Source organism: Callospermophilus lateralis, chromosome 3 (assembly GCF_048772815.1).
Source record: "Callospermophilus lateralis isolate mCalLat2 chromosome 3, mCalLat2.hap1, whole genome shotgun sequence".
NCBI lineage: Eukaryota > Metazoa > Chordata > Mammalia > Rodentia > Sciuridae > Callospermophilus > Callospermophilus lateralis.
Window position 1 is genome coordinate 12,571,656 of NC_135307.1, and position 24,392 is coordinate 12,596,047.

General features: G+C 55.9%; 1 protein-coding gene across 6 annotated transcripts in view; it reads left to right on the forward strand.

Annotated features, from left to right (window-relative positions):
* Positions 1 to 7,468: 7,468 nt before the first annotated feature.
* The window catches only part of Prima1 (proline rich membrane anchor 1), a 48,543-nt gene continuing 31,619 nt past the window's right edge, over positions 7,469 to 24,392 (forward strand). For 3 of the 6 annotated variants that reach the window (XR_013090732.2, XM_076849719.2, XM_076849723.2), the window contains exons 1-3: positions 7,700 to 7,820; positions 8,453 to 8,576; positions 14,864 to 14,999. Coding sequence is in view for 5 of the 6 variants with exons in the window: in XM_076849719.2 (XP_076705834.1) it covers positions 8,484 to 8,576; positions 14,864 to 14,999 (229 nt within the window). In the remaining variant the exon portion in view is untranslated. Of the gene's footprint in view, positions 7,665 to 7,697; positions 7,821 to 8,452; positions 8,577 to 14,863; positions 15,000 to 24,392 lie in introns of those variants that run through there. The other 3 variants (XM_076849720.2, XM_076849722.2, XM_076849724.2) reach the window with 3 other exon arrangements.

Below are 24,392 nucleotides of genomic sequence, written 5' to 3' on the forward strand. Positions count from 1 at the left end.
CATTTTGGTGCTGAAACCTGGGATCCGGATCCTCAGTGTGCCTGCTCCCCTCTTCAAAGGTCACTGAGTGTCCCTGGGCTCCAATCCTAATTCTATCGTGGGACCAGACCCTCCATTCTGCCGAACGCCCTCTCTGCACCCACCACTGGACATTGCAGGTAAGACCCCTGTCTCCAGTCGACCTAAATGACCTATGGGTCCCAGGAAGTGACAGTTGAACATCTGGCATTCCCAGGGCTACTGCGTGGTCGGAGGCACCCCCAGCCACAGCTTTCACAACTACGACTGATCCCTACCGTCAACTGGGTCTATACATGGTCTTTTATGTGGGTCCTGGGTTTTGAGCTCTCTCACCCTGGACCTAAACCCCCCAAAACTTATTCGCTTGTGCAATCAGACCTGGCCTCAATATCCTTTGGACAATGACTCTAAATGGCCACTTAACGGCACTCTAGATCCCAATATTACCAGAGGCATTTTCAACTATCGTGAGCGTTCTGGAAAATGGAAAGAGACATCCTATGTTCAGGTCTTCTCCTCTCTGCATTACAAGCCCTCTCTCTGCAACTCCTACTCTCCTGCACAAGTCCTCTGAGGTCTCACCTCCCCTAAGTCTGCTTCCAAAGGGACAGAAGATCCTACCCAGAACTCCTTCTCCTTCGACCCAGCGGATGAACCCCTGCCATACCACGATTCTCTTTCTAAAGAAGCCTCTGGGCCACTGTCCCCTGGGCCCCTCTGCCCTCCTACCACACATTCATGGGCTGCTGCTGCCCAACCTGCATCTCTGTGTCCTCTACTCCAGGTGGCTGGGTAGATGGTGTAATCCAGGTCCAGGTGCCTTTCTCTTAATAGAAAAGGAGCTTGGGTCCCATACTTCAAGTCCCACTTCAAGTACATATATCAAAGAGTTTCAGTATCTGACCCAATCACGATTTGAACTTCCCTGATGTCCATATGATCTTGTCTAACACCCTCCTGCCCGAGGAGCACAGTGAGTTTGGGAGCAAGCTAGAAATTATGCCGATGGGGACATCAGACCCCCGCTGCCCATCCAATCAGCACTGACGGGATCCCAATCAGGACCCCAGTGGGATTATAATTCACCTGGAGGAGTGACTAGTAGAACCCAATTCATTACTCGCCTCCTGGCAGGACTTAGAAAGGCCGCCCCTAAGGCTATCAATTGTGAAAGGCTCCAGGAAATCTTCGCAGATAAGAGTGAAGACCCTTCAGCTAGACCACCTGACCAAGGCTTTATTACAACATACTAATCGGTCCCCGAGACTCCAGATGGGAGACAACTCTCATGATTGCTTTTCCTCCCAGAGTTTCCCCGATATTAAGGCCAAACTAAGGCACCTCGAGAGGGGGCCCCTAACTCCCCAAGCTGAGGTGGTGGGAGTGGCCTTTAGGTGTATAACGGGAGAGAGGAGAAGGCCTGGGAGCAGAAATATCAGATGCTCGCTCAAGTTGTCTGTCCAGCCCCAGCATCTGTCCCTGGTTCCACTGGCCCGCAGAAGGATCCCTCAGGACCACTTGGACCCTGTTTTAAATGTGGTCAGATGGGTCACTGGGATTGTACATGTCCCAAGCCTTGCAAGCCTACGGGCCCTTGTCCTAAATGCCATCAGGAGGGACACTGGGCCATCGACTGTCCCCAAGCTCTTGTGGCTCCCAGCCACCCGGCCCTTCTGGCTCCCCTTTCCAACTCTTAAGACTGACTGCAGAGGACTGAGGAGGCCCAGGTCCCCATCACCTGACCACTCCCTTCACTTCGTGGGAACCCAGAGTAACTGTGCATTTCAGGTGGGCCTGTCTCCTTCCTCCTAGACCCTGGGGCTACATATTCAGTCCTCAAGGAGTCCTGGGGCTACCACTCGCTCTATGACCTCTGTTGTGGGGTAGAGGGCAAACCTTACAACCCTCACAGACACCCAGCCTTGTTTGCGCTTTTGGCTAATTTTTACCCCTCCTTTCTGGTCATTCCACAGTGCCCGGTTCCCCTATGGGAAGGGACATCCTTACAAAGTTGGGGGTGACACTTTCCTTCTCCCCTCATATACACTTCCATCCAGACTCACCTGCTGCTCCCCTGATCCTCACCCTCACCTTAGGACCGTCCTCTATTCCATCTGCCAGTGCCTTCCCATTACCCCTTCCCAGGTGGACCCTACTGGCTGGGATCGCCTCACACCACGAGGCCATTCACGTCGTCTCAAACCCCCCTCCATTTTCTGGCCCAAGCACAACACCTGCTGTCCCTCCTTGCTGCCGCTGCCCTCTCTTTGCAGAGCAGCCTTGATCACGTTTTCCCCTCAGCTTTGCTCTCCCCTCGGGGATTTGGGCTGCCTTCTGCCATTCACCCAGTGCTCTTCTTCCTCACCCACACTCTGGCCTTCCCCTCCCCTCCTCCTCACGAGTCTACTCCCTGGACAGGCAGTGGCAAGTCTCCTCTCTAGAGACAAAAGTTAACCTAGATCTTGGCCCAGCACCACGTCTCTCAACCTTCCTGTCCCTTCCGCTCGGCGAATTCACTCTCAGGTCTTGGTTCTCGGCTACTCAGCAGAGCTCACAAAAGCCCTGGCCAGGCAACCAAGACTGTCTGTGGGCAAAGCCGGGGACTAGGGAAATAGCGGGTGACGACTCCCTTCTCTCAGTCCCAGAAAGGCTTTAGCCGGGGCCAGTGAATTGGGTGGTGACCACCCCTTTTCACTGCTGTCCCCTCTCTCACACTTGTTGAGGCTAGAGCCACTGCTGCCCCCTCTCTCACTCTAGTTTGGCCTAGAGCCACTGCTGTCCCCTCTCTCACTCTGGTTTGTCCTAGAGCCGGGGATGCCTGCCTCTAGCCACTCCAGCACTCTAACTTGCCTTGGGAACTCCCAATCCAGAATCCCATCTGACTCACCTCTTGGCTGCCCCCTTGCCCACTTAGCCCCATTCCATCTGGCTCCTGAGCAATTCAACCCTCCACTCAGTCACGGCCCTTCTATGACTTGAATAATGGCTACCTAATGGCACCTTTGATCCCAGTGTTTTATGGAATCTTCATAATGTTTGCAAGCGCTCAGGAAAATGGTAGGAAACCCTTTATGTGCAGGCTCTCTCCTTTCTCACTCTTAGCCTTCCGTGGGCTCCTCCTGCCCCCCCGCCCCGCCAGCTTCTACTTGCCACTAAAGCTCTGGATTCTCCAGAGACCCTACTTCTAGACAAACAAAGAATCCGGAACCCTCCTCCCTGCTTCTGTGGCACAGCACATTGTAAAGCCCTGGGCAGCAATGTCCCTGGCCAAGGCCACACTGAAGCTAACACTGAAATACAAAGGGCAGACTCAGCAGGCTGGATAAGTGGCCTAAGACCAAAAAGTGTCAACTTTTCCCTTGTCTACAACACAAAAGAATGACTTCAAAACTTTCTGTCTCCCTGATCCCATGCCCATTTCACCTTTAAGTGGCTGAAAAGCGGGGATTTTCTCTAGGGGTCCTGGAACACATGCTGGTCCAGCCTTTGCCCCTGTGGCTTATCTATAAGAGTCTTGACCCTACTGTTCAGGGGTGGGCCCCTGGCCTACCGACCTGGGCCACAGCCTCTCATTAACAAGTCAAAGAAACTCACCTTTGGACCCCACCCCCACCCTGGCTCCCCACCACCCAGAGGAACTGCTCACCTACAAGGGCTTGGGTTCCCTACCCCCCTGCCGCCTTGTATCTCTACAGGTGTCCCTGGTGGGAGATCCCAGCCTTACCTTCCACAGGTGCTCACCTTCAAACCCTGCTCCTCTCCTCCCTGCCCTCAGGACCCTTCCTCCTCTTCTCCTCTTACCCATTCATGCACTGAAATTCTGGAGGATCCTCTTCCACACCCCTCCCGCAGACACGAGGCCCCCTGCTCCTCATCTTTTCTGGCCCCTTCTTGCATACATTAGGAACCTTCTTTGGCAATACAGCGATGCGGTTCTGGCAAGGCCTGGTTCTGCCTCTTCCCCTTCGCCCACTCTGTCTCCTGGCGGCCTGGTACTTTTTAACCGCTCCTCCGCCCCCAATAGGCCTCCCTTCTCACAATTCTCTGCAACATCGACTGGACCCTGTCGGGTCATTCTTACCACTCCCTCGGGGGCCTGCCTCGAGGGTACCCATACTGGGTTCACAACTCCCACTGAAACAGTCCTCTTGCCTTTTTCACAGTGAGACCCACAGGCCCTCTCAAGCTGCGTCTCTCCAAGGCCAGAACCCCCCATCTTCCTTCCGTCCCTGAGGACCACGAGGACACTGTGGAACCATGAGTACCACCCTTTCCGTTTTCATTTTTGGCCTCCTCCCAGGGTACCATTACCAGGCGTTACCATTCCAGTTTCCAGGAGACTTACATGGAGCCTTGCTCCAACCATACTAACCATACAGTCCCAGCTCGATTCTGCAGAATCGAAGGGGCCTTGATCTTTTTACCACCAAAAAAGGCGGACTTTGTCTGTACCTACAGGAGGAATGCTATTTTTATGTCAATCAGTCTGGTATAGTAAAGGACAAGCTAAAACAACCCCGACAGGAACTTGAACATGGGAAACAACAGCTCTCCTCTACTGAAGATGGCAGTTAAGCAACCCCCTTCTCCAGTGGACACTTCCTTTCCTGACCCCTCTCCTTGCCATAGGCCTTCCAAAAAATCTCTTATCAAATTATAAACCAGCTTTTGTTACAGGAATACCAATCCCTCACCAAAAATTGGGGCACCGGGAACAGCATTCCACCACCACTCAACCTCCATCATCCTCCCAAGGACATCCTGCACCCCTAATGAGGGATTCAAACGCCCCCCCTTCCCAACAGGAAGCAGTTACAGAAGATTGACCTAGGTCCCTGTCCTCAAGGGGCCCAATAAAAAACAAAAAAGAGGGGACTATAAGGTCCTTGCTTACCATCTGAACAGCCATCTTAAGTGACAGCAGCCAGTTTAAGAAAAAAGTTACGTTTTCCCACCCAAGGGCCTTTCTGAGAAAGGCTCCCCACTCCCTCATACCAACCCCACCCTTAACCACCCTCATTAGGACCCTCTGGGCTCTGATTTCTAAGCCCCCCCCATAAAAGTCTCAGAACTCAAACCTGTTTTGCCTCTCTCTGCTCTAGAGAGACTGCCTTTATCTGTCAGCTCTGACAAATAAATTCTTGTGCGTTATCTCTGCCTGTTCTCTGTCTCTCCTTTCTGGCTTTCCCTTCATCATGTGCCTGGGGTAGGTTGTCATCTGAATCCAGATGGGTGAGTGACAGGAGCCGGGGCTGCCCTGTCTCCTGCTATGGCATGAGAGGTCTCTAACAGAGATCTTCCCCAAGGGAAGCTGTGACATTCCATGTTATTTGGTGGCCGGGAAGATGGGAGCCAGGTGACTCTCAAGAGGTACCCCAATGAGGTCCAGTACAGGAATACTGAAGACCAGAACTGATAATGAGGGCTTTGAAATACACAAAACCTGCCCAGGCTCTCCCAAAGTCTTGAAGCTCTAATGAGGGGTTAGTGTTTCTGAATCCCAGAGTGCAGCTGTGTGATTCTGTTTAGGTCACAAACTTCTCTGAACTTTCCAAATGCGGCAAGTACGTTTACCTCACAGAGTTGTGGAAAATGAATTAAAAGGTGTGCGGTGTTAAGTATTTTCAAGTGGCAAAGAACTCCAGGTATAGACAGCAGGGCTGTTGTCATACCTAAAGACAGAAGTCCGTACTGAGCAAGATACCTTGACATGCTGAACCCGGAAAAGCACTGCACTCCCAGTGTCACTTGACCTCTGGGGTGGGCCAGTTTTGTGCTTCATTCCCTGACTTCCAACTGTCCATGAGTCACCTAAGAGCCCCTCTCCCCATCACTTCCTTCTCATCCCTCCTCCCCGGCAGTGCAGGTACCCAGTTTGTTCACTGGTCTATACGCAGCATCCAGTGCTGTCTGGCCCTTAGTAGGTGTTCAACGCTATGAATGGAATGAAGGAAGGGAGGAATAAATGTCCCCTATCTTTGCCCAGGAGGCTACCAAAATGCTTGGCATGTTCTTCTACCTCCAGACCACCTTGTCCAGGAAGCCTCAATTGCCCTCTCCAGGGTCTCCCTTTTTTCCGCTCCTTTTTGGGGTGCAAAGCCAGAGAACAGCACAATGCTTGATTCAATGCCTCCTGGGCCAGCTCCCAGGTTCTTGGAGGAAAGGGAGGAGACTTTTGTTCCTCAGGATCTCCCTGGTGGCAGTGCTGACCTGCCAAGTGGATGTGGAGAAGAGCCCTGTGTAGGCTCTGGCATGAAGGAGTCGCTAGGAGATGGGTCTGGAAGCTTGGTTTGTAGAGCAAACAGTTTACACTTACAGTTGGGTTTCAGCGGGGTGACTGGAGGGCGCCCTCAGAGAAGAGACAAGGTGCTGAGTAAATGTTTGGTCAGGGCGCTGGCTATGATGTCTGACCCTCCGCTGTGTCCTAAACCCCTGGTTCTCTCGCCCAACCTAAAAAAGGATGGTCCAGGCATGGGGGCCCTCACTGGAAACAGCCCCTCCCTCTGCCCCAATCCCCGCGTCAATCAAAGCGGTTGCAAAGCACTTCCACCAGATAAGCAGAGTGCCTGCGGGTGCCTATGCAACTGCTAGGAGCAGATTGTCTGAGCTAGAGGCAACCCGGCTCCTTCCTGAAGAACCGACTTGTTGATAATCTTGCCTCCAACAGTTTGTTGATGGGTGAGGAAAAGCAGTGGCGCAAAGGTTCTCCTTAGGGCCGTCTTAACTCCTTACAAGACGCAGCCGAGTCTCTGAGCGCAGGTACCGCTCCCGGAACTGCCAGGGGGAGCAAGGACAAGGCGTAGGGCCTTGGGAGGGGCGGCCTGCACCTCCCAGCCCGGCACCGGCAGCGACTGACCGCGAAGGGGGCAGTCAGCAAGGAAGGAGCGCGAGAGGGCATCTCCACAATTTAGACCTTCTGACCTTCCCGCAGTCTCGGGATACGCCGGGGAGAGGGCCAAACAAGGGGCACGATCCCCTGGAACTGGGAGTCCTCGGCCTCCAGGGCGAATAAATAAATTATTAAGCGCCCAATACACAATAGCCTCGCTAGATGGAGACGAGGAATCACTGCAGCGGCGCTGGCGGCGGCGGCGGGGAGCGCGGGCGGGAGCGCAGCCTCGGGCGGGAGGCGGGCGAGGCTCTGGCTCCGCTCACGTCTGTTTTCCTTTTTCGTGCATTATTTATTTCGCCTCCGCCCGCGGCCCTGCTGTCCGAGCCGCCGCTCCGGGCCGGCGCCTCTCGCCGCTGCCTTCCGCGGGCCGGCGGAAGGCGCGGAAAGCTCAGGCACCCAGCGCCCGGGGCAGCCGCGCGGCGCCACCGGCAAGGGCGGGGACCGGGGCGGCGCGGGGAGCCGCCAGCGGCTCGAGGGGGGCTCGAGCGGTCGCTCCCGGCGGCCCGGAGGCGACTTTCCCCGCCCTCCGCCCCCGCCTCGGCCCTGGGCGCTGGGTACCGCCCCCCCTCCCGCCCCGCGCGCGGCCAGGCGCAGCCTGGAGCCACCGCGCCCTGCGCCCCGTGCGAGCGCGCCGCGCCCGGGGCCCCAGCTCAGCAGCCCTGGAGGCCCAAGCGGCGCGCAAACTTTTGCTCCAGTGCCGGGCGCTCCTGCTAGGCATGTGAAGCCCCCAGGCGCCCGCGCAGCCGCCCGGGTGAGGACCGAGGCCCCGCCTAGAGGGCGGGGGGACTGGGGAGGCGGCTGGCTTTAAATGGGGGCCGTCCGGCGGCTGGGAAACAGAGCTGCTGCCGGGGGACCGCTGACCTCTCTTCTCTGCCCCGAAGATCGGCTGGGGCCGCCACCAGGCAAGGTGGCGTGGGGCATCGGAGGGGTGCGGGCGGAGATGGAGGCGTGAAGGGAAACCCACGCCCCGGAGCGGGAGATCCCGGCTCCGGGTGGGGGGGTAAACCCGGGTGCACACGGAGGTGCATATGTTGCAGTGTGCGCAGTGAGGCCGCGGGGCAGAGGGTGCAACGCAGCCAGTGATTTCGTGATGCTGTGCATGGAGGGTTCAAAGAGTGTGCAGGCAGTAGTCTGTGGTGTGCATGGGGGTCAGTGGGTACGCACGGCTCTTTCTGTGGATTTCTGTGGATGTGTGCGCAGGGTGAGTGGTTCCCGCCGAGCTTCAAGTGTGCTCCCAGTGAGAGTGAGTTGTGCATGACTGTTTCTGGGGGGTGCATGGGGTTCAGTAAGTTGACTTTCTGGAGGTATGCATGGGGCCAAGGTGTGAACGCAGTATTTTGGGGGTTTGAGCCAGGGTAGGCTGTGAGTCTGGGATGCACGAGAGTCAGCCGGTGTGCAAGCTCAATTGAAGGTGCATTTACAAAGGTGCCCCAGAGTGTGGGGCGTGCCCTCCGGACTGGGACTGCTATGTGTGCTGGTGCGCGGAGGCGATGGTGCCCGCGCGGTGTCCACCTGACCTAAGCCTTGCTCCCCTGACAGTTCGCCCCACCAGTGGGCGCCGCGGGCCGAGATGCTCCTCCGGGACCTGGTCCTGCGCCGTGGCTGCTGCTGGCCCTCGCTTCTGCTGCACTGCGCGCTCCACCCGCTCTGGGGCTTCGTGCAGGTGAGCAGAGAAAGGGGGCCGCTCTGGCTGGGAGGAGGGAGGTGTCATTTCACTCCCTAAGGCCTGGCTCCTACAGCAGTGCCACTGATTGGTCCTGGGGCCTGGAAAAATAAGAAACTCCAGAAAGAGGCTTCAACTATGGCCTGTGGTCTATGGCCTGCAAGACAAGGTCATGGCAGGAAACAGGGCTTGGGGATTAGCTTTTGATCGAAATCTTCTGTTGCAGAAATTTGGGGAAAGAAACAAACTTGAAAAGAAAAATGATCCCAAGAATGTGCATTCTTTATTTCCCACCAGAACCCACTGGGGCACTTCATTTTGGTCTTCAACACAGGCAGGGGCCCTGTGTGTTCCTTGTAGGTAGTGGAACTGGGGATGTTGACAGATTATGACTGTGGCTACTTGTGACCAATATAAGGACCTGTCCCATCTGTCAGACTACTTGAGGATGAACCTCCCAGACCTGGCACGGAGGCCAGGCAGCCACCAACTGAAGTTTTACCTCTTAGGGCTGATGGGAAGGTCAGATGGGATGGTCTCTGGTATGATCCAGAGAGGACACAGTGTGGTACAGTGGAGAGAGGTGAAGAGGACTTTGGTGTGTGTCAGCTTTGCCCCTCACCAGCCAAGGGACTTTGGGCAACCAATGTGACCCCCTCTGCTCCTTGGTCTCTTCCTGACTGTGCTACTTATTCTAAGTACTTGTTGAGATAAAGCAGGTAGATCACTTTGCCTGGACCATAATAAACACTAAGGGGTAGGGTCACTGCCACTGAGATACGGTATGGCAATGCCCCTCTTCTCTCTGGCCCCGGGGGTTTTCTGGCAATCACCAGGTAGTATGGCATTTTTGAATTGTTAGAAGTTTTACTTTGGGGGGTATTGAAAGACCCACTCTGAGGTAGTTGTAGCTTCGTGTTCTCTTGGTGGCACTTTGGGGTCAGTGACTATTCAGAGGGTTGCCCTGAGTTGGGGTGGCTGAATGAGGAAGGGAGGGATGAGATGGCTTGCCAGGCTGCTGAGGTCCATGAGCTGCCCCAAATGATGAGACCCTGCCTGGGAACCAGCTCGGTCAGTCCCATTTGCATGGTGGCCTGGGTGACCCCATAGAGAGCCAGGGCTCTGAGCAGGTCACCACCCCCAGCACCAGGCCCCGTCTTCTGCTCTGTTTTCAGTTTCACAATTGTTTTCCTTTTGGAACTGACAGTTTTGTTGAATGTGTGAAACAGCCGTTTGACTCAGCTGCGTGTCCCCAGGATTCAGGATTCTGTCACTTCTAAACACTTCAGCGGCTAGGGACTAGTTTCCCTTGTTCAACTTTTAACTGAGCCTGGGATGTGAAGTTCCCTTGGCTTTTATATTCATTGCTTTACCGTTTTCTCTCTTCCTCCCTTCCATGGGCTTTTTTTTTTTTTTTTTTTTTAAAGCAAGGGATGCAGGTAGACAGCCTTTTAGGCTAGTCTGCTGTTCGAATTAGCAGGATCTAACCAGAAGACCACTGCCACCCAGCACCCCCCCCCCACACCCCAAGACATTATTTTGTATAAGCAGCTCAGCTTTTAAGGTGTCCTATGAAACAGGCAGTGCTCATACAAGCAATTGTGTGTATGAGTGTGTGTTTCAGATCCTCTTACTCAATACAAACCAATTTTCATGAAAATCAATTAGAAAAGGAATCCTCCAGATAAATAGAATGGGTAAAAATCTTGGCTTGAGGCTCTGGAAAAATTAATTTACAAATGATAGGGACAGAGAAGCCGAGGGAAAGGGGGTTTTGGAATGAATGGATCTGGTTTTCAAGCAGAAGAGCTGAATCCAGAGAAACGTGGCAGGGGAGAAGACAAATGGAAGTGCAGAGGCCATGTGTTTTTCTTTAAGTGGAGAGAATAAAATCTGTCACGTCACAGGAGTTTCTCAAGAAGGAGCTGGAGAAAGGGCTTGGAGCTATCTGTGCGGCCATGAGCATTTGCCATTGGAATCCTCCAGGGTGGTAAACATTTGGAAGGATAGGGCCAGTGCAGCCAAGTCTTACGATTAACGGGGTCATTGAAGAGGCAGGAGACCTGGGGTCCCCAAAGCACCAGGCTCCTCCCTGAAATCAGCCTGAAGCCTCTGGCTGCTGCTAGATGATAAGAGACTTAATCATTAAAGTCAGATGACATTTAAATTGCCAGAGGGCGGGTGGGGGCATTCCTCTCCCCTCTTACTTTAATGTGTGTGGAATTGAGATTCTGCGCTTTTGTGATTTAGGGTTCTTCTAAGTTCACTTCAGATGCTTCCTTTTTTTTTTTGCAAAGGAAAAGGATGACAGGCTGGCAGATTTATTAGGTGTGACAGGAGTGTGTCTCATCAAGTTACTGTGGTGCTGGCCTGTCTCCATAAAAGATGCCAGAAGCCATCATCTTTGTGGTCGCCCGTCTAGAGCGATCGCCAGGGAGACAGGCTCAGGTCTGGCCTTATGGGTCTCTGTGTGCAGATGAGGATCGAGCCTGGGCCCAGGTGAGGCCTAAGCCTACAACAGTCAGTACAGCCTGGATTATTTACTCGTGGCATTTATTGGATACCTACTGTACATTAGGCCTGTGTTAAGTACAAGGGGCTTAATGTCCCTGTGGCATTGATAGTCTGACCATGGAGAGATGATTAAACAAGTGATTTCAGGCAAGAGAGCTCAGTGGGCACAAACAGCTTGGCCCTGGTGCTGCGGCTGAGAGTCAGGATGCAAATGAGGGGAAGCAGAGGCCAGAGGCCCAGGAGGCCAGGGAGAGAGCCGGGGAGGTTCCCTTACGGTTGTGAGCCCCTAACATGGTGTCTTGCAGATTAGACTTGATCCTGAGGCCCAAGGGGACTGTGGAGGGGTTGAGGTCAGAGATGACACCGTCTCACATCGGCGCTCCAGAAATCAGCCCAGCTCCAGCGGGAAGGATGGATTCAGGGAAGGGATGGGACAAGGAGCAAAGGGGCTGGCGGGGGTAGGATCGCCAGATTTAGGAAATAAAAATATAGGACATCCAGTTAAATTTGAATTTCAAATAAATCACAGGATGCTTGATAGCACAGATCTATCCCATCCGTAGCGGGGGCATGCTTATCCTGAGAAGTTTTTGTGGTTTATCTGTAATTCCGATTGAACGGGACATTTTTCCATCTGAGAACCCTTGTGAGAGGCAGGTGCTGCCCGGTGGAGACCTGAGGGGGTGCAAGGTTGGGGACGGTAGCAGAGGGAATGGAGAGGAGTGGACGCATTAAGTCCTGACTGGGAGGCAGCACCTCCCAGACCTGGAAGCCTCACTCATGGGGCAGGAGTGGGATGTGGTTGGGAGGTGGGTGCTGATGCTGGGGACTGGCAGCCGTGAAGCACTGTGTCCCTCAGACCACAGCGACAGGCACCGGAGCCAGGCGATGCCGTGCCTTGGCCCACTCTGTGCAGCCGCAGCACTGGCAGGATCCTGGCTGGAGGAGGATACTGCCGAGTGGGGCAGGGAGGCAGGCGATGGCAGCCAGCAGTGAGCAGCCGCCTCAGTAAGGAACGACGCCAGTTTGGGTTCTGTGGGGTTTGGGCAAGTCATTGGCCTCTCTGCGCCTCTGATCTCCGTCAGTCGAGTCATTGAAGAGCAGGTGACTTCAGGGCAAGTTCCCTGTCCTGGTGAGACTCCCCAGATAACAGCCATGGGACAGATGCTGAGACCAGCCCCCAGAGCCCCAGGTCCCTCCTCTGCTGGTCCGGCTGCACCACTGCCCCGTAGCAGAACCCCAGTGTGGAACTGGTTGGGGACGGGGGTAGATGCTGTTTCTCCACGGCTGGGCAGACCAGCTCCCAACGTCCCTTTGCATTGAGCACAACTGAACGCCAGGCCCTGGGCAGCCGTGGTGCATTGCTTGGTTGGCTGAGCCCTTGTCCCACCTGTGTGTAGCTAGTAAACCTCCCTTCCTGGTTCTCAGGGAGCAATCAGGGCACATCCCTGGGGCCGACACCCAGCGGGGCTCAGCAGGTCACCTGTTCAGGTTGATACTGCAGAGACTCAACTACCTGCCCGCCCAGGAGACCCTCCACTTAGTGTGGGGAGTCAGACAGCACAAGACAGCAGGAAACTGCCACAAAGAAAAAAACGTGTGCAGGGTGGGAAAGCAGCGTTAGGCTCGCCAGTCTAAATTCCGGGGGCGCGGGGCTCAGAACAGCCTGCCCGGGTGGTCATGATAGAGTCCCCTGCAGAGACGCTGGCCAGGGTCTGAAGAGCCACCGTCAGCAGAGGAAGACTCAGCAGCCACGGCCTGCTCTCTGGACCAAATGACCAGGCTACTCTTCTTCCTCCCCGAGCCTTGGAACTTGGCCCCCATTCTCCTGCCCCTCGTTGAACACTCTTACACATCTGTGCCCTGATATCCTCCTACAAAAAAAACAGGTCATCGTGTCGGGCCAGGTTTACCCGCGTGCTCCTCTTGAAATCCCGCATGTCAGTTGTGCCATCGAGGCTGGAACGCGTTACTTCAGCCGTTATGTGGCTTGACGTCCACGCCCTTGGTGGAAGTGGTCTCGGGGGCCAGCTGTTGGAGCATGGAGCTTTCCAGTAACCCCTGGGGTCTTGGAAAGTGGTCATCTAGAGGTGGCAGACCCAATGTTGCCGTGATTGCCCCAGGGGAGGAGGCTGTGGATAGAGCCTCCCCCACCCCAGTGCCCCCCCCACCAACACCCACGTGGTGAGCAGGAGCCCGTTGGCCTCTCAGATATTAACTTTGGCTGTAAAGCAGCCCACCCCACCCTCACCCCCACGGCCATTACCAAGCCTCCTTGCAGCTGGCAAGCGCTGAGGGGGCACAGCCCTTCTGCCTCTCTCCCGTGAGCCTCATCGTGCAAGAGCAGGCTGCTCACAGTTGCAAGGAAGTTGGGGTCCTGGGTTTCTAGTGTCTCAGAGACGACAGCAGAGAAATCACCCATGGCCACCATGGAGGTGGGCGGTGACCCCCAACTCTTCCCTTCAGGCCTAGAACTCAGCGTAGGCTCTGGAGCAGGCCCGAAACCCGCACTTGTGACTTTTCCTGCTCTCTGTAGGGAGGGCCACCAGCAGCCAGTCTCAGCCAGCCTCTCAGGCTGACCCTACCAACGTCGAGGAAAGATGCAGAAAACACGCAGGCCCCGCTCCACCTGCAAAATTCGGATCGAATCAGGCATGAGGGAGGCTCAAGTGGGAGAATTTGTGAGAGCTGCCTGGGGGGTTCCAGTGTACGCCGGGGCTGGGACCCCTGGTCCAGCATGAGCTTCCTGCTGACAGATGAAGAAACTGAGACCGGGGCTAGGAAAACACCAGGCTAGGATACAAAGGCAGAGGGCCTGCTCCCGTCTGTGATACCCATCCCTTCATCCATCTGCCAAACATTTGTGAGTGTCGGCAATTCCTCGTCTGGTTAATAATAATGAGAGGGAACCCAAGGCCTGGCCCTGCCTCACAGAGATGACGGTCCATGGTGAACACAGGCAGCAACCAGAGAAGAACCTGGTGCTTGGGGTGGGGCCCATAGGGAGACTGGCCCTGGGCCGGGGGGGGGGCGGGGTGAGATGCTTCCCTGAAGAGGTAACATCTGAGCTGCCTGGTAGCACAGAGCGGTCAAGGGCTTGAGAGCGCCCCAGGAACGCATGTGCCAGAGCTAGAACCTGAAAGGGCCTGCGGGTGGGTAGAGAGGGTGCCTGGGGACCCCAGGCAGGGTCTTGTGGGCCACTGACCCCTGAGCACTAGGGAGGCACTCCCTGGGCCTCGGCGGTTGGAGAGGGTTTGATCAGATGGTTTCCCGCTGGACCAAGAGGCCCGGCCGGGTAGGACTCCTCCCCAAGATGGGGACAGAAAGGCCACAGGGGCAATGACTGGGGAGAAGCTGAGGGTGTGACCTCACGCTGTTGCAGGGAAAGTCGAAGACGTGCTGGGCTTAGGTGACTGAAAAGACAGACTCACTCTACTGTCACTATCCACCTTTGGGCCTCAGTTTCTATATTTGTACCCGAGGGAAGTTCTAGAGGTTTACCTTCAGGTTCTTATCTTTCTGCATTAATATCCAGGTCATCTGCCCCGGGGTCCCGTAGCGAATCCCTGGCAGAGCTGGGGACAAAACCTTGGTCTGCGGAGCTGCCAGGCCGGCCTCCCAAGGCGATGCCCCCTGTGCCCTCTGCCTGTTCTCCCTGCCTTGGTCTCGGGGATGGGCCCCACGCTGCAGCCTGCCAGGGACCTGGGTGGGCCTCTTGGGGTCTCCAGAGCCTCATTTTCTCCTGTATCTTTTGGGTGCGCCCATGTCTGTAGGTGACGCACGGTGAGCCCCAGAAGTCCTGCTCCAAGGTGACAGACACTTGCCAACACATCTGCCAGTGCCGGCCCCCGCCTCCGCTGCCCCCGCCGCCCCCGCCCCCACCGCCTCCCAGGCTCCTCTCCGCCCCAGGTAGGTAAAGGCTCACTTGTTTTTTCCGGGTTGCTCTCTGTGTTTTCCTGGGCCCGGGAAGATCCAGTGAGTGAGGCCGAGGACAGTCCTGCCTCCTTTGTAATTTTCCACTGGCCGAGCGGGAGGGAAGCCAAGGCCTAACTTTTCCCTGCAGTCTGCAAAACGCCCTTCCACAGAATGCTCCTGCAAGATGGAGAAGGATGTTTCTCCATCGGTTAATCGGATAAAAGTCAATCTCCGTTTGATGAGTGACCCGGCCTGCACTGTTCTGCAGGCCAGACCTTTACAGGGGGCAGCCACTGGGTCCTGATTTGCACACCCCACCCACACACACAGCTTTATTTCTTGACTTGAATTCATGTGTAAGGAGCCAGTCGGGGTAGAATCCAAGGCCGGGCTCTGGGAGCCACGTTGCACAGGGGCCTTTCAGCCATTTGCACCCAATTCTGCTAAAGCCTCTTTGGCCTCCTCTCCTCGCTGGATACTGCATCCCTGAGCAATTTGATTGCCTGGTCATTCAAACAGAAGAGCGTTTCTTTAGCCAGAAACGGTCCCAGCCCTGACCTCTACGCGGTCAAGTTCCCTCCTAACAATAGCCAGTTGATGAGGTCTCTAAAGGGAGACTGTGTTTTAGACGGCCCACTCACGTTTTGGTCTGTAGAATCCCCGAGACCACGTCCCCCCACCTCACTGAACATCTCCATTGAATTATTTGGAGCATATTTTAAATAACCTTGCCGAGGCTCGTTCTCTACTAGACCGTGTTTCCCACCTTGTGGTATGCAGTCGGCAACATAGTGTTCTAGGGCATCTTGTTAGTGCGAGTCCCTGTATTTTTGTCTGCCAGGCCCCTGCCCGTCCCTGTCCTTGCCTGGTACCCTGTGTCCCCATGATTCTCAAAGAGTGCCCCTCAAATGACCTGCTTCAGCAGCGACTGAAGCAATGGTTTTAAAATACAGCTTCCCTGGCCACTTCAGGCCAGCAGAGTCAGGGGCCTTGGGGTGGGGCTCAGGAAGGTCAGGAGGACAGGCTCGGAGACAGTCAAATGCAGACTCAGGTGGAGACCCTGGGCCTAGCAGGCCTCCACCCCGGGCCTCCAGGGGATCCTCCTACACCAAGTGCTCGCTCACCTCTTATCTTGAAGGGCCCCCGGTCCTGTGCTGGGGGACACGGTCTTGGGCACCTGCCCCTGGAGATCACTCCCTTCCCTTCCTTGGAATTCCTGCTCCTCCCACTCTCTGGGCTCCATACACAGGGGTCAAAGACCATCTGGTCTTCTGGGATCTTTCAGCCCTTCCAGAAAGGCCATCCTGTCAGCTCTCATGAAGAGTAGCCTGGGAGAACACAAAAACTTTTTTGCCAGGGACACTGGAAATTCCTGAGCAGTTAAGCAAAAATAGAGCTCCAGAGGACAGCACGTGACCTGGGTCATTAAGAATAAATGGGAGGGGTTGGGATTTAGCTCAGTGGCAGAGTGCTCGCCTAGCATGCCCAAGACCCTGAGTTCAGTCCTGGGCCCTGGAAAAAGAATGGATGAGATCGTTCTAGGTAGACAGGAGGTTGTGGAGATAAGGCGCCAGGCAGAAGGAGCAGCACAGACAAAGGCCTGGTGCTCTGGCTCTGTGGGACCCATCTTGGGAGTCACCAGTCTTTCAGTGGGTTTGTCTTAATTTGTTTTCTGTTGCTATAACAGAATACCTGAGACTGGGTGAGCTATAAAGGAAACAGGTTTTTTGGCTCATGGTTCTGAAGGCTGGAAAGACTTCAGAGCAGCACATCTGGAAAGCTGCATGAAGACATGGGGGAAATGTGTGGAAGGGCAGGCGGACCCTGGCAGAGTAACTCAAGGGCGTGACTGATCCATTCCTGAGAGAACTAACCCCGTTTCATGAGAAAGACATTAATCTCTCTTAAAGTCCTTCCTCCCACACAACTGCCCTGGGAGCCAAGTTCGAGTCTTGGTGGAACAAGCCACACCCAGTCCCTGGCAGGGTTTCAAAGGGTGGCCCACGGGCTGGTCTCCAGGGTCTGTGTGCCTGGCGGAGTCAGCCGCTTCTCATCCCGTGGGTCACCCTTGGCAGCCGCCGTATCCGATACCCCCTATTATTTGCTTTATTTTTTTTCTTTACCTAGACTCACATTTTCTGTATAAAAATTAATATCCAAAGAAAGTTCTTTAAGACTTCTAGAAATAAACCCAGGGTCACTTGCTTAACAAGCAGGGCAGCCATCAAAAGAAATGCAACAAGGCAGCGTTTTCCAATTCTAGCCTTCTGCGGAAGGTTCTGAACCAAGGCCTTCTCTTTTTGATAGAAAGGGAGAGAAGCCAGTGGCAGAAGCGTGTCAAAGCCACGGTAGCAGCAGGCCGAGACTCTCTGTAAAGCCATCAGAAGGTTGTGAGGGAATCACAGGGAGCACGTGCTTCCCTTGTAGGACTTATGTGAGTCAGATTTCTGTAACTGTAACAAAATACCTTAAGCGATCAACTTGATGAGGGAAAAGGTTTATTCTGCCCCACAGTCGCAGAGGTCTGGGCCCATGGTGGTTGAATCCTGTGGCTTTGGGCCTGGGGCAGCACAATGTGTCATGGCGGAACTGCATGGTAGAGGGGGCCGGTTCACCTCATGGTGACCAGGAAACAGAGGGACAGGAAGGGACGGGGAGCCCGATATCCCCTTCAAGGGCGCACGCCCAGTGTCTGATTTCCTCCCCCAGGCCCTGCTTCCTAAAGGTTCTGCCACCCCCCAATAGTGTCATAGGCTGGGACCAAGCCTTCAACACGGCCCTGCGGGGGACCGTCAGAATCCAGGCGAGGCAGGGTTCAGTGTCTGAGTGTTGGGTCAGGTACCACCTAAAATCAGCTCATCTGCCACGCGTGGTGGCGTGTGCCTGCAATACCAGGGACTTGGGAGGCTGAGGAAGGAGAGTTGCAAATTTGAGGCCAGCCTCAGCAACTTAGGGAGGCCCTAAGCACTTAGTGGGACCCTGTCTCAAAATTTAAATAAGCAAACAAAGACCTGGGGATGTGGCTCAGGGTAGGGCAGCCCTGGGCTCAACACCTGAAAATAAGTAAGGAAGCAAGATTGGAAATAATAAAATAAAATGAGCTCAATCGACGGCGGGGACATGGGCCATCTTTAGGAAGCTGCCATGGGCAGCTACCCCCACGTGTCCCTACCCCCACGTGCGTCAAGCAGGGAGGTGACATGGTCTTGCGTGCCTGTCACAGGGAGATGGACTTCCTGACATGGTGGAGGGTGGGTCGGGCTGGTGGGCTGCGGTATCATATTACTCAGTGCCCAGAGACGGGGAGGAGCCAGAGGGTGCTTCATGTGGGGAGAAGGGACAGCTGCCTCGGGCTCACCGTGCCTTGGGTGGGTGTGGAGTCTCTTTCCGTCCCCCCCTGATCCCTCCTGGTGACTTCTCTCAGGCTGACGCAGTCCCGTGGCTGCAGGCTCCAGGATCCCATGGACCCGAATTGGTAATCTCCCTCCACAGAGAGCTCTCGTCCTCCAGGGAAAGTCCCAGGCTGACTGCCATAGGGCAGCGTGGGTCCCGTGGTCATTGGTGGACCATCAGTGGGCAACTGGTGGACCAGCCATGGCCAACTCAGGCCTCAGCATCTTCTTCTTCTAGAAAACAGGTTCATGGACAACACTCACTCCACAGGGTTCTCTTGGGGATCCCCAAAGTGGGAAGTACGTTGGAAAACTGGGTGGGCATCCATTGCTGCTGGTGGCCACTCGGAAAAGGTGGCTTGGAGGGCCAGTTAGACTCGGGGTGGGTGGTGAAGAGGTGTTGTTGGAGGGGTCAGGTGATCCCAAAAGGGATGAAATCAACCCCAGGTCATTCAAACGGGTGAACATGTCTTTAGCCAGAGTGGCTTCGGCTTTGACCTTTGAGTGGTCAAGGTCCTGGTTTGCGAATGCGGGTTGCTCCGGTTTGGGCCTGCCTCTCACTGTGACCAGTCAGGCGGGGAGGCAGGGAGGCCCTGGGAAGCGGAGAGGACTCCCAGGGAGGCCCGGGCAGGCGGGAGCGGGGGAGAGTGGGCAGGTGTGGAGGAGAGAGCGACTGACACAGGCCCAGGGTTCAGAGCCCGAGGATCAGGCAGAAGTGAGTGACATTGATCTGCAGGAGGCTGGCTTGGGTGCAGATGCCTGGGACAGAGGGGCAAAGAAGCAAGGGAGAGGGACAGCCATTCCTGCAGATCCGAGAAGTCCCCTGTGGAAGTAATGACCAGAGGCCACTGCAGGAACGGCTGGGCGTCCTTCACATGGTCAGACAGGCCTCCCTCTGCATCCAAGCCATCCCGCCACTCACTGGGGCCAGCTTGTCCCACTCTGCCCAGAGTGGGGCAGCTCAGTGTGGCATTCCTCTCTGGTGGCCCAGCTCTGTGCCACTGTCCAGCAGCCTCGCCCTGAGCCCTGCCTGCCCTTGGGAAGGAGCATGGAAAGGCTCTTGTGACGCGGATGGTTCTTGAACACGCGTCCTCTGTGTCCTCTCTCACGCTTGGCCCACACCCTTGTACTCAGGCAGGGTGACACCCGCCTGGGACAGCTGCTCTTCATATCCTTGTGCAAGCTGTGGGCCGAGGGGCGCTGGATGGTGTGTAGCCCCTGGAAGGTGTGATCCCGGGGCGGGCCTGGGGATCTGCACTCCCCACACTCCCTCCCATGAGGCTGGTGCCCTTGGTCAGAGGAGCAGACCCGGTGCCCCAGCTCCGTGGCCCTGGGCATGTGGCTTCGCTCTCAGAGCCTCAGTTCCCTGGTATGGCTCCCTCCTGGGCAGGATTGCTGCCAAGGCTGGGGGTTCTCCAGGCCACCCGGGGCAGGAGCTGGCTCAAGGTGGGGTGCACAGCTCGGGCCGCCCTCCCTGCCTTCAGGGCTGGACGCCAGGCTGCTCAGCTATGGGATTTGGGTGAGGAATCTTTTGCTGCTTGGAACCTCAGTTTCTGAGTCTGTAGAATGGCCAACCACCTCCCTGCTGCCCGCGGGTGGTCGGGAGGACAAGCCAACACCATCAATGACCGCTGCGGAGCGGTGGCTGCTGATGAGGCGGTGGAGCCGGCGTTCACTAGCTGTCAGACTGGAACTCGCTCCACGGGGTTCCGGCATCTGCTGAGACAGGAGCCTCGTGTTGGCAACCCCAGGGATGAAATGGGTGCGGAAGGATGTGTAGACTCCGCTGGTCCTCCACAGGAAGAGGTTTCCTCGGAGTCCTCTGTGTCCCTTCCAGGACAGCCCTTGCCAGAGCTGGATATTCCCCGAATGCTTGGGCGGGAGCGAGCCCAGCAACAGCACCTCCAGGGCCTGGCTGCAAAGCCCACGGCAGCCGCAGCGCCAAGGACCTGGGCTTGCTGGGTCAATGTCAGGACGGCCCGCTGGTCCCTGCCCATGTCTCAGATGGCCCAGGCTCTGGAAGGAGTGGTGTCCCAACCTCAGGGAGGAGCCCTCAAACTATTCCCAGTTTCTGTGAGTCCAGAAGTTCAGAGAGAGTGAGTAACATGTTTGAGGCTGCCCAGCAGGTAAGGAAGGGAAGTCACCTGATTACTTCCTGCTTTTTCTCCTGCTTAACACTCCCCCTCCATCACTGAAGTCAGCTTGTGGGGGGCTTCCCTTGAGTGGGCTTCTGTCCCTCTGTCTGGGAACCTTCATAATATTCTAGTTCTCTGTCTGCAGGCTCCCCCAGAGTTAGGCTTAACTCCTGCAGATCTCGCTCACACTGTCCCTGGTGTGGGACGGCCTCCCCCGGTCTTTCTGGCACCTGTATGAATCGCGTGGGACAGGGCAGTTAATAACTAAGAGGAAGGCTTCTCTCGCGCGTCTGGTAGTTGGTGCTGGCTGTTGGTTGGGTCCTCGGCACTGAAACACCTTTGTGGGTGCCACCGTGTGGAGTGGGTGACCTCTTAGCTGGGGCGGTGGTGGGTGGGCAGAGGAGTCTGATTCGGAGATGGGCAGGCTGGGTAGCCCCCAGGGCTGGCTGTTAGAGGCTGAGGAATGACTCAGCGGAGGAGGCCACCAGGTGTCACAGCACTGCCTCTCCTTAGTCCTCTAGAGGTCTGTGATCGTGCGGAAGGGACGATGAGCAGATTCAGGTGGGGCAGGAAGGGCTGGTGGCCCTCCCACGTCTCCCAGTGTCTTAGCTGCTGCATTTTCAGGGCCTGAGGTTGAGGTCCCACTGCAAACCAGGCTCACGCAGGGCTGTGTCGCGTGGCGGGCAAGCAGGGGAGGAGGCCCAGCCCCGCTGGACAAGGGATGGGCCCAGCAGGGGAAGCTGGTCCCTATGAGCTGCAGAGGCCGGTGGATGCCCCTGACCTTGGCCTTGGCTGGGTGTGGTGTGAGCACGTGATGGGGACTGTGCACTTGGGACATGGCCGGGTTGCTTTGGGCGTGTCTTGCTCCGAGGGCTTGTGGAGCTGAGTGTCACTGTCATGTTGGCTTGCCCCTGACCTGGGTGTTCACCTTCTGCTGCAGGAAGGTCTCTGTCTGTTGACTTGAGCCACCTGCCTGGCCTTCTGGCGGCAGGACCTGGGGCAAGACAGTCTCTGGCTCTTTCCAGCTGTGCGCGGTCCCTCAGCCTCTCTGTTTTCTCCATCTCTAAGGTGCTTGTAGGAGAACTCCCCCCCCTCCCCAGGGGGGCCAGCCCACCCTGTCGGGGCCACTGTCAGCGCAATCCTTGCCTGAGCCACATTCTTATCCTGGTGGCTGTCCCGTCCAGAACGTGGGCAGGCTGTCCTGTACCCAACGGGCATCCGGTGTGAGCATGATGCGGGCCCCGCCCGAGTGGCTGAGGTCCCTAAGAGCCTGCACAGCTGTTGGTTTTCTTTTTAACCTGCTAAGTCCCATGGTCCCAGATGTGGGGACAAAAACTTAAATTGAGCAACAGACAAGTTCCCACTTTCGGGAACTTCTGGAGAGAATTCCGTGTTTTCAGCGTTCCGGGCTTTTGAGAAAAGCTAACAGGGGCAGGATAGAGCACGTGATAAGATGTATCTGTGGAACCTGGGCTCCAGGTGAGGCTGTCCACCTGTTTAACGCACCTGGGTCCATCTTGTTGAGTTGGAAGCTGGGACTTAGTGGGCGAAGTGATTTTATCTTTGTTAATTTGTGATTTCCTTTCAGAGTTCAATCGGTGGAATAGTTTCCATCTTCCCTTTATGAATTTCTTTCTTTCTTTCTTTCTTTTTAGTGACACATGTCAGTACAATGATCTTGACATTATGTATTTCTATCTACCTGGCAAATAAGGAGAGGTGGCAAGTTTGTGTAGATTTCAACCTCCTCAACGGTCTCTGTGTCTTGATTCCCTGGACACACAGTTGAGCCTGGAGAGCCTCGGGACGCTGAGGGGACGAAAGGCAGCCCGCCCTCAGGAGCCCTGCCTCCCGGTGACATGGTCCTCATAGCGCATCCGGCTCCCCTTCTTTTTCCTCCTTCATTTCTTCTTTGTGGGGCCCACAGCATGACTTGGTCACCTGCACTGAGGGCAGGAGACCGGTCACTGTTTTGCTGTCCATAAATGAGGTCTTCTGCCAGGGCCCCCGGTTGTAAGGGCCTAGTGGACTCGGTCACCTCTGGGCTTCATCTGCAGGTTGTTCCCCGAGTGTCTGTGAGCTCTGTGTGCCATGCTCCACGGGAGGCCTGGGGCCCGAGATGGTGACCACATGAAGCCCCTGATTGTAGGCCCTGCATGTGTCTGCAGTGGGCAGCCGCAAATGCATTTGGTCACAATCCCGAGGATGGGTGGGAGAGAGGGTGGCCTGGGTGTGAATCGGGAATTCTTTGGTTATCACCTGATGCGGGCACCTGGAGGTCGAGAGACTAGCTCCCCACCATCGCATCACCAGATCACCCACCTCCCGGAAAACCTCACCTCAAGACCACTCAGAAGGGCCACGTGGCTTTCCCAAGGTCACCCCAGGTGAACTCTCTGGGCGTGTCTTGCTCGGTGGGCTGAGATGACTGTTGAGATCCGGGTTGTTGGTGGCTGGAGGTCTATTCTTCTGACTGTGCTGTCACCCACACATGGCAGCACACTTCCTATCTTAGGTGGGGTACCTTGGGGACGTGTCTCACTTGGAGCCAGTTACAAGGAAGCGTTGCCTTCCTACCCTAGGGTGGAGAACAGATGAGTGTCCTGTGGAAAGCCACTCCTCTGTGGTCACCACGGGGTGAAGGTGGCCTGGCTCCGTCTTGCCTGCTTGCAGGAAGCCATCAGGGAACTGTGCAGCCCAGGGGTCTCATTGTCACCTGGCTTCATGGTGGGTTCCTGTTTATATCACGACATTCATTTTATGTTATAAATAAAGGCAAATTAGATAACATCTATTAAAAAACCAGGGGAGAGAGCTTTTGGGGGAACAGAACTTTCATCTGGCCTTTGGAGAGGGTAGACGGACACAGCACGGGGGTCTTGGGAACAGGGTGCTGCAGTTGGGTGTCTGGGTGCTGAGTGGACTCAGTCTCCCCAAAGCAGTGGATCACTGAGATGGGAAGACAATGTCTGAACGGAGGTCGTTTGAAGCAAGAACATATTCACTCACAGGCTTCAAATCTGTCCCATGAAACTGAGTCAGCAGCCTAGGACCTGCCTGGGAATCCCAGATTGGAGTGGTTTGGGACGGGCGGCCTGCCGCGACCGCGTGGCCGTGGGAGAGAGCCTTCTTCTCCTGTGGCACTGTTCCTGATAAGGCTGCTGTGAGGCTTAGAACAGTGCGCGGCACGGGGAGAGCCCTGTCACGTTAGCTCTTCAACATGGCTTCAAGATTCACTCCTGTCCAAGACAAGGCGGTCAGTCTGACCAATAAGTCGAGGTCAAGTTCAGGGGCGCAATCTGAAGCAGGTTTCCGCAGCGGCACCCGGCGCTCGGCACCACTGGGGACTGTGCCCGGCGGTGGGGGCTGCTGGGGTGGTTGTGCCACCGCCCACTAATCACAGCCAGGAGTGAGGAGTGACTCTTCCCAGGGCACAGACGCAACATGTCCTGGAAGGACACCAGAAGCGGCTGCCGCAGGCTGTCACCTTCTTCTGCAGTGATTCACTGTTGCCGTTTCCTGCTCAAACCCAGACATGATCCCAAATGTCCCCAGGAAAGCGGCAAACGCTTACAAGGAAAGTGATCCTCTCCCTCCTCTGCCCGTCTGTAGGAGAGGGTTGAAGTAGGCGTCCTGTCAGAGGGAGTCCTAACAGGTAGACTGAGAGCTGTCCATCACGGGAAGCGCAGGAGGCCTGGGGGGACAGACGTGTATCCTTCAGCCAATATTCATGGGGCCGCAGGAGTGCCAAGTACTGCCTGTGGTCACCGAGGATGACACAGTGGAGAGGACCAGGGAGCTCATGAGAAAGCTCAGCTGAGGCGGGAGGAGGGTTCCCAGGGGAGGGAGCGCACCTGGCA